Raw genomic sequence first — 9,300 nt, forward strand, 5'->3', positions numbered from 1 at the left:
CCTCAAATAAGTGAAACTGCCCATCTTCCCCCATTCCCCCGTGAACTTCATTTCTTTGGGTGAATTATTATCTGCCAATAATAATTATTTTCAAAATAATTACTGAACATATACTATGAGAAGACACTAAGTTAAATATGTGAAGAAAGTATAACTCTATATGATCCAGGAAGAAAATCTGGGCTGAGAATTGGTTAGATGCAGATGATGAACAAAGAATCTAGTCTGAAAATCTCAGGGTTACTCTTGTTAGCAAGGGCCCTACTAACCATTGGAATGAGAGCTGTCTTCCTAAATAAGATTACTCATCAGGTGTTTGATTATACCCTCCAACGCATAGTGTATAATAACATGAAATGTAGGGAGTGACACAAAGAAACATAATGAATATACTGTGTCTTGACACTGTTGTGCATAGTATAATTAGGGACAAACTGGACAAAGAATGACTGAACTAGTCAAAGTGCATTGTTTTTACAATACAGTGTAATGAATCCTTTTTCCTAATCACTCCTTAAGGGTATATATATGTGAAAGAAGAATCTATTCTTTGAAAGATGCATAGATCACTATTTTTGCAGAACAAATGTTAAATAGGAATTTTTTTATCTTATTAAGAAAATCAAGACATCTTTTGTTGCTTATCTGTCAATCTTCAGCCATGACTACTAAATATATGCAGACATTCTTGAATATTACACAAACCCACAAATAAAAATGAGTGTTAAAGTAAAGAGGAGGAACCACATAGAGCAGGTTCCTATTCTCTTACCAGTGATATTGGTACTGGTGGCATTGATGGGGACAGTAGAAAAGATGGTAAGTTGTGTGGTGACACTGATGACAACAGAGGTGGTATTGACTATATGTAAGGTTGATTAGGCCACAAATAGAAATGGAAATGGTGATCATAATGGTAGAAGTGATGGCAGTGGTTGATCAAGTTTCAATGATATCAGTGTTAGAAGATAAATTAAGGAACAGCTAATCCAGACATCCTTAGGTTAGTGTGTGTAGACACACACACACACCACACACATACACATATCTATCTATCTATCTATCTATCTATCTATCTATCTATCTATCTATACACCAATTTGTGAATACAAGCATTTTTTTCCTTCCACTAGTCACTGAATACCAGTAGATAGCACAGAACAACAACATATCAAGGAGTGTGTGTGCATATATATCATTCACATCTCTCTGTGTGTATTTATATAGATATATCTAAGGATGCATTGAATTTATCTCTTCTTTAAATTTCCTCCTAATACTAATAACACTAATAATAATTTTATTGGAATTTGATCATCTCTTGCCATCACTACAACCATTTTGATCATTTTTGCCATTTTTATCAGTAGTTTAATCATCATTCTTTATAGATCATATATGTGATATATATCTCATATAGGTTATGTGTCATAAGTTCTTATATATGATTTATGTATATATCTCATATATACAAGGCTGAGTGGGTCTAAGAATCTTGTTTGCCTGATCTATTTCTATATTTCAATGTAGTGGTGAGTGATTTTTCCCAAAGTGCATGTTTATGAGGATTATTCTTTTTTGAAGAAAAGCTTTATGTCACTATAAAGAATTAGATCAAGTAGCAAAATTATACGGGCAAACATAACTCATGGTCATTACCACTGAATCAATCAATGTAATCAAAAATTACTTTTATGACAATGACATAATGACAACAAACAGGTAGTTTATGACAAGTATTTTGTAGACAAATTGTTTTTCCTTTGCAAACAAAATACACTGCAGAATTCTCAAGAAAATACATGACTATATATGGACTATCTGTTAGGGAAGAGGACAATCAGTTTCCTTTCAGGCTTAGTTTATACTCTAATTTCTAATGGTAACCTCTTCTGAATTATTCAGTTTATCCTGAAATACACAAGATAGTTTTACTGTATAGTAAAATGTTAAAAACTAATTGGATAATTTACATTACAGTATGGAAATTATAACTACAATGCATTTGTTTCATAATTTCAGTACTAAAAATATAAGTGTCAGCAATTGAGATTTTTCAGAGATATACTTAATATATAACAAACATTTTAAAGTCAGAAAATTATCATTTTTTCATATTTTTCTATACTTTCTTATTCAGTGTACTATAATATCTTAAATAATAATTCCAAAATAACTGATTGTTTCTTCTCAAATAAAAGTTGCCTTGACACACTGATCAATTGTTGGTACTTGTTTATGTCTGAATGTATTTTTTGTCTCTACATTTACACACATAAGCAGACACAATAAAATCATAGATTATAGTACAAAGAAACTTTATGTGAAATTGTTCTTCTTGTTTATATGTAAACCTTCATTACAGTTATGATTAGGAGCTTGAAGGGAAGAGAAAGACTATAAAGATAAAGAAAGGTAAAATTCTAATTTACAATTTTACACTAAGAGCCACTGTATTGTATTACTTTACACTATGGTTACTGTGTTGCATCACAGAATGTTGCAGAAACCCCAAAAGAATTTTTCCTGATCACAATTTTACATGAGGGAACTGAATTTCTGAGTGATCAAATAACATGAACAAGGTCATATAATTAAGTGATATAGAAAAAGTGAGGAGGGAATCAGAAAATGATATAAGAAGCATGACAAGAAAGTCAAAGCCATGGTGGTAAACAACAGGGAAACAAGTTAGAAGATCTAATAAAGTTTTTTAAACCTGATATTTAATGGAGGACCATGAGTGCCTAGGTGGTGGGTATGGTGAGGAAACATATATCTAAAAAGGTGGGATCCTATATTTCTGAATCATACAATTTTATAGACCAATTTTACCTTAATATAAAATATTAAACATTAAAAAGAAGACTGAATAGTAACAAAAAAGAAGAAAACATTAAGCAGCCTGACTCATTCATTTAATGACTTTGAAGAATAATATCATCTGATTGTGATATCAGACTACCACATTGCAGAGTTCCTTCTGAAGATTTAATTTCCACCACTCACAGACAAATGAACTTTGGAACCAATCCAAAAGTGTCACCACAACTGGCCCAACCTTGGACAAAAACTTCGCTATATCCTGATCCTGTTGGTACACGCTGGGATTCCCCTTGACCGTATGCCCCAAGAATATATAGAAGTCTTCCTGATTAAAAAAAAATCTAATTCATTGGCAAAATGTCATCAAAAGGAAAGTGCCTACAACTTTCCCAGTGCTAACTTCAAATCAAGCAGTTCTGGATGGTATACACTGATAAAAAGAAAACTTGATTAACTGGTTTGGTTCTGCACTTATCGATGCAGTCTCCAATTTTTACTCATTTTAACATGTCTGGCACTGTTCCATGTTCTTAAATAATAATTCATTTTTAACCCATGGAGATGATATCTAATCTCAAGAACTCTCTATGCCCAAAACGCTCTTCAGAGAACTCTTCACATCCTTATTTCTCAGACTATAAATGAAAGGGTTGAGAGTGGGTGTCACCAGGGTGTACATGACAGATGCAACAAGCTCACCTGTTGAGTGAGAATTTGATGGGGGTTTCAGGTAGGTGGCAAAAACTGTAGTATAGAATAGGATGACCATGGAGAGATGGGAGCTGCATGCAGCCAGGGCTTTCTTTTTCCCCTGTTTTGATGGGACCCTGGCTACCGCCAGGAAAATATGAGCATAAGAACTTGTGATGCAAAGGAGAGGACTGATTCCTAAAAACCCTGCCAGAATCATCACCAGTTCTTCATTAAGAAGGGTATCAGAACAAGAAAGTTGAAAAAGTGGACCAAAGTCACAGAAAAAGTGGGGAAACTCTTGGTTAGTATAGAAATACAACTTAGATAGCAATAGTATATGGATCAGAGAGACAGAGTGAGCCACTCCCCATGAACAGCCCACCAGCAGTATGCATCTGCATGGAGTCATTAGCAGTGAATAGTGCAGTGGATGACAGATGGCAGCATAGCGGTCAATAGCCATGACAGTCAAAAGCAGATTGTCCATATCAGCAAAAACAGCGAAGAAATATAATTGGGTGAGACATCTAGAGAAAGAGATGAATCCATTGCTGGTCCACAGATTCTCCAGCATTTGGGGGGCTGTGGTGGTGGTGAAGCAAAGATCCACCAGGGAGAGCTGACTGAGGAAAAAGTACACGGGCGTGTGGAGGTGGACATCAAAAGCAATAGTAATCAGAAGAAGCAAGTTCCCTAGGAGGCACAGCAAGTAGATAGCCAGGAAGAGGCCAAACAGGAACTTCCCTTTTTCTGGGTCACTGGACAGCCCCATGAAGACAAAGTCAGGTGTCTTGCTGCAGTTCATGTTGGATCTTTGTGTGCTGTAAGAAAGAAATGAGCAGAAGGAGGAGTCCTTCACTATCATACTGATGTAGATAGTGCCTTGGATCTCACCTCTTGGCACTGAGTTTGCCTTATCCTAAGCAATGTGAGGAATGAAGAAAAGGAAGTAAAATGGCAATGGGAGGGACAATATTTGGATTTTATAGAGAGGATGGTCTAAGTGAGACAGCACAGAGGTGGTGGAATGAAGGGTATGAGAGTAGCTTCCTGGAGTTGTTTAGGTGTATCAGTTTTCTTAATTAAAAATTTGTGTTGTTGGATGGTATCATTGTTTAGAAATATGTTTTTTTTTAATTTTAATTTTTTTATCTTTATATTCCCCAAACAATTACAACCCCTTTATTTTGACCCCAATCCCTCCCCCCCACCCCCCTCCCCTCATAAAGTGTCTCTGGTTCATAGTTGTTTGTTGATTATGATTTTCACTTTCTTATAGATATTCATTTTCCTGGTCCCTTATTTAAGTTTTCTAGATTCCTGCTATGAGTGAGACCATCCGGTATTTTTCTTTTTCTTTCTGGCTTATTTCTCTGAGCATGATCCCTTCCAGCGCCATCCATGTTGCTGCAAATTGCATTAACCACAAGAATCTGTGTTTTTTTTAATGCAGTGGCTGCATCTTCGTACTCAGCTTAGTGTGTGGCACACAGTGGCAGCTCAATAAATGCTCTTACCCATCTGCACAATCACTACTCTAGTTCAGGTTTGTTGATGGTCGGAGTACTCTTATCCTCCTAACTGGTTTAATATGCCCCCTCGTGCCCATCCAATATGTTCACCACACTGCCAACAGAGCAATCGTCTCAAAAAAGAAAGCTAGTTGTCTTTCTTATTTGTTTAAAAACAGGTCTCTGAAGAATGTTTGGTCTTGTGAAAAGACAAAAATCTCTACCATGTCTAAGAAGGCTCAATGTGTTTTGATATAAAAGTGTCTCAGCGGCTCATCTTACACCACAATCCACTCATTTACTGCTCCTTGGCCACATTCCCTCATACGAGTCATATTTCTTTTATTCACTTTAGTCACTTCTTTTCATCTTCCAACCTCAGATCAACTAGTAACTTTCTTTTTTTTTAATTTTTTTAAATATTATATAGTATTTATTTTTTACTTTAATCTACAATTTATTTATTTATTCATTTTTTAAAAACAAATTTTATTTTTATATTCCCCATACAATTGCAACCCCTTTATTTTGACCCCAATCCCTCCCCTCCCCGCCCCCCACCCCCCATAGAGTGTCTCTGGTTCATAGTTTTTTGTTGATTTTGATTTTCACTTTCTTATAGTTATTCATTTTCCTGGTCCCTTATTTAAGTTTTCTAGATTCCTGCTATGAGTGAGACCATCCGGTATTTTTCTTTTTCTTTCTGGCTTATTTCGCTTAGCATGATCCCTTCCAGCTCCATCCATGCAACTAGTAACTTTCTTAGGGGTGTTTTCCTTGTCTCTTTTATATGCTATCTTAGACCATCATAGGATTTCTATAGTTGTAACACAGATAATATAATTAATCTTATTTTGATTACTTATTTATTTTAATATATTTATTTAATGTTAGCATTCCTTAAAAAGTCATAAGGTACATTATGGCAGAAATTGTATCTAGCTTTCCTCTCCATTAAATTCCTAGTGTTTGGAAACAAAGAATGGTAAATACAAAAAATCCTATATTATGAAAAACTAAAGATGTTTAAAAACAAAAATAAATAAATAAAATTAGTGATGGCATAAAAAAGAAGAGTTAATGTTCACAATGTAGACTGAAGGCACAAGAGGGCAGTATATTGCTCTCCTTTTCAACATTTTATGAATAAAAATTTATTCTTACAAATAGTCTCCTACTTATATGAGTTGGAAACATTGATTCATGCATTTTGTTCTTCCTTCAAATTTGTGATATAATACTTTTCTTCCCTACAAGATGGTCTTCATATCAGTGTCTTTCCACATTTACCTTATTTGGATTTTTTTTCCCCTCAACTAGCACCCAGATTATTTTATTAACTTCTTTCTACTTATAATGATTCATGTTGCAAGCAATTTCAGTAATTGTACAACTTTCTGCTTTTGACCTGACTTTCCCTTGCTCAAATACCCCTAACATCATGTTTCCTATTGCACTATTTACACCCATATGTGTCTGGCTATCAAGAATATCTACACCTGGAACATGCTGTCTAAAAAACATGATTTCCCACTACTCACTAGCATTCAATCCCCTCTCTCCTTTGATCACTTTATAGTTACAAGATTATGTTAATTTCTGCTCTTACTACATTAACCCCCAGTCCTTTTCTATCCAGATGTCTTTACTTCCTCACTTAAATACTAGCAGGCGAAGTCTCAGTTAAATTTTTACTCTCTTCACAACCATATTTTCTCAAGTATTCTATCCCTTATTTTATAGATATTTTATGAAATATATATGTGTAGAATGATCCTTAAGATTATTGACTGAAGTTGTTTTTAAAAAATTAATATAAAGTTTTTCTCTTATTAATTATTCTATACTTATCTTGAGAGTAGGAATCATGTTCTCTATTTAAAAGTTCTTTATAGCACTGACCAAAGAGTGGAGCACTGGGTCTGGCCCAAGGATTACTATTTAATGGCTATTCTCAAATAATAGGACACATTTTTCTCTTCTTTTTCCATTTATTCATTAATTGTGAATAAACTCCCTGTTTCTAATAATTTTTAAATGTTCCCATGGGTACCTGACTTACAATAAAAGGGAAAATTATTTCCTCATTTTGCAGAACATTTTTGAATACTTGAGAACAGAGTTTCTTAAATTTTAATATGCTTAAGGATTAGTGGGGCACAAGAATTTTCATTTACAGCATGCAGTAACTTTAGCTGATGCTGACACTTACAGTTTGCCGAAGAGAAATCAAAAGATAGAGCATCCTATCAACCATACTGCTATCTATTTTTATTTCTAACTTTTTTCACTTGGAAACTGGAAGATTCCCCGACAACAAGGTTAATGCTTCTGTTATTCCTTTATCTTTTCAGAACAAGACTTCCTTCACATTCCCGCGCCACTGATCTGGGCTACAGCCCGCGTCCTGGAACTGAGGGCTTTGGAACTGAGACCCGGGCGAGGCCCTCCCTGAGTGAGCAGGAACAAGGCGCCCAGGCAGGGGAGCGGGATTCAAAAGGCGCCATTCCCGCGCCACTGATCTGGGCTACAGCCCGCGTCGTGGAACTGAGGGCTTTGGAACTGAGACCCGGGCGGAGGCCCTCCCTGAGTGAGCAGGAACAAGGCGCCCAGGCAGGGGAGCGGGATTCAAAAGGCGCCATTCCCGCGCCACTGATCTGGGCTACAGCCCGCGTCCTGGAACTGAGGGCTTTGGAACTGAGACCCGGGCGAGGCCCTCCCTGAGTGAGCAGGAACAAGGCGCCCAGGCAGGGGAGCGGGATTCAAAAGGCGCCATTCCCGCGCCACTGATCTGGGCTACAGCCCGCGTCCTGGAACTGAGGGCTTTGGAACTGAGACCCGGGGCACGAAATTAGGGGCGTGGGTTCCCCACGACGGTGGCGCACAAGGCAGACACAGCACCCCAAAGCTGTTGAGGTGTACCCTACCATCCCCGCTCTGCTCCCTGTCCCACGGGGTGGAAAATCAGCTCCCCAAGGGCTCTAGGAGAGATCTCTGGTGCCACCTAGCGACTTGACCCCAGCACAGGCTACTGAAGGAGCTAGTGGCCAGCTGGGGAGTTAGCCCACACCGGGCCCCTTCTGAACAAGTAGTCTGAGCCCACAGGGAGAGCGAGCACCCACAGCCGGGGCAGACCAGGCGCGCAGAAGAGTGTGCCTGAGACCAGAAGCACAGGGAGTGTGTCCCACATCACCATTTTAGAACAGGGACATTTCTTCAGTAAAGACTACCTGCAGAAGGCTTCCCCAGGAGCCAGAGGTGAGCGGGGGAAGTTCGCCCACGCCAGACCCCCTCTGGCCTGCAGTCCAAGCCCAGAGGGAAGCAGGAACCCACCGCCGGGGCAGACCAGGCGCACAGGGGAGTGTGTCCCCACATCGGCATTTTAGAACAGGGACCTTTCTCCAGTAAAGGCTGCTTGAAACTGACAGATGACTCCTGGAAGAACCAGAGGGGAACAGAGAAGCCCACCCAAGATGCCGGCAAGTCCCAACAACACAGTGTCCCAACGCATACGGCAAATTAGAAAACAGACAGTAGGGAGGAGAAGAACCACACGCAACCTAGCAACTCTCCAGAGAAAAAGCACACCACAAAAAGAAAGCCAGCCCCCAGATTGCAACGACAATAACTTGGAAGAATTTCTGAGCCTTCCAGAAAGAGAATTTAAAATTGCCGTGATTAAAAAACTGACAGAAGTCATAAAGGAAAACAATGATAAGGGAAAAATAATCAACGATCAGAAGAATGCAATTGAGTCCCTAGAGAGGGAAAACAATGGTCAGAAGAAAGAAATTGAGTCCCTAAAGAGGGAAGTAAAAGAAATGCAGGAGATCAAAGAATTAATGGAAGAACTAAAGAATTCTGGGAAAAGCAATGAAAGCAGAATAGATGAAATGGAAGAACGAATAAGTAATCTTGAAGACACAGAAATAAAAAGAACCAAAACAGAAAAGGAAAGAGAAGTACGAAGGAAAAAGAACGAAGAAAGACTTCGGGAACTATCTGACTCCATGAGGAAAGGAAATATAAGAGTTATAGGAATACCAGAAGGAGAGGAGAGAGATGTAGGAACAGAGAAAATATTCAAAGAGATAATTGAAGAGAACTTCCCAAATGTGAAGAAGGAGCTGAAAATTGATATACAAGAAGCAAGAAGAACACCAAACTTCCACGACGAAAGGAAAAATACAGCAAGACACATAATAGTAAAGCTCCCAAGAATCCAGGACAAGGAAAAAATAATGAAGCTGGCAAGAGGGAAGAAACAGAT

General features: G+C 38.1%; 1 protein-coding gene across 1 annotated transcript; it reads right to left on the bottom strand.

Annotated features, from left to right (window-relative positions):
- Positions 1 to 3,400: 3,400 nt before the first annotated feature.
- LOC311167890 (olfactory receptor 1M1-like) lies at positions 3,401 to 4,382 on the bottom strand (the record flags this gene model as incomplete). Its single annotated transcript, XM_084229046.1, has 1 exon — positions 3,401 to 4,382. Exon 1 carries the CDS (start codon positions 4,322 to 4,324, stop codon positions 3,401 to 3,403), a length of 924 nt encoding a protein of 307 aa, XP_084085172.1. The 5' UTR covers positions 4,325 to 4,382.
- Between the last annotated feature and the right edge of the window lie 4,918 nt (positions 4,383 to 9,300).

This window comes from Talpa europaea (assembly GCF_964194135.1).
Source record: "Talpa europaea genome assembly, chromosome: 2".
In the NCBI taxonomy this organism is placed as follows: domain Eukaryota; kingdom Metazoa; phylum Chordata; class Mammalia; order Eulipotyphla; family Talpidae; genus Talpa; species Talpa europaea.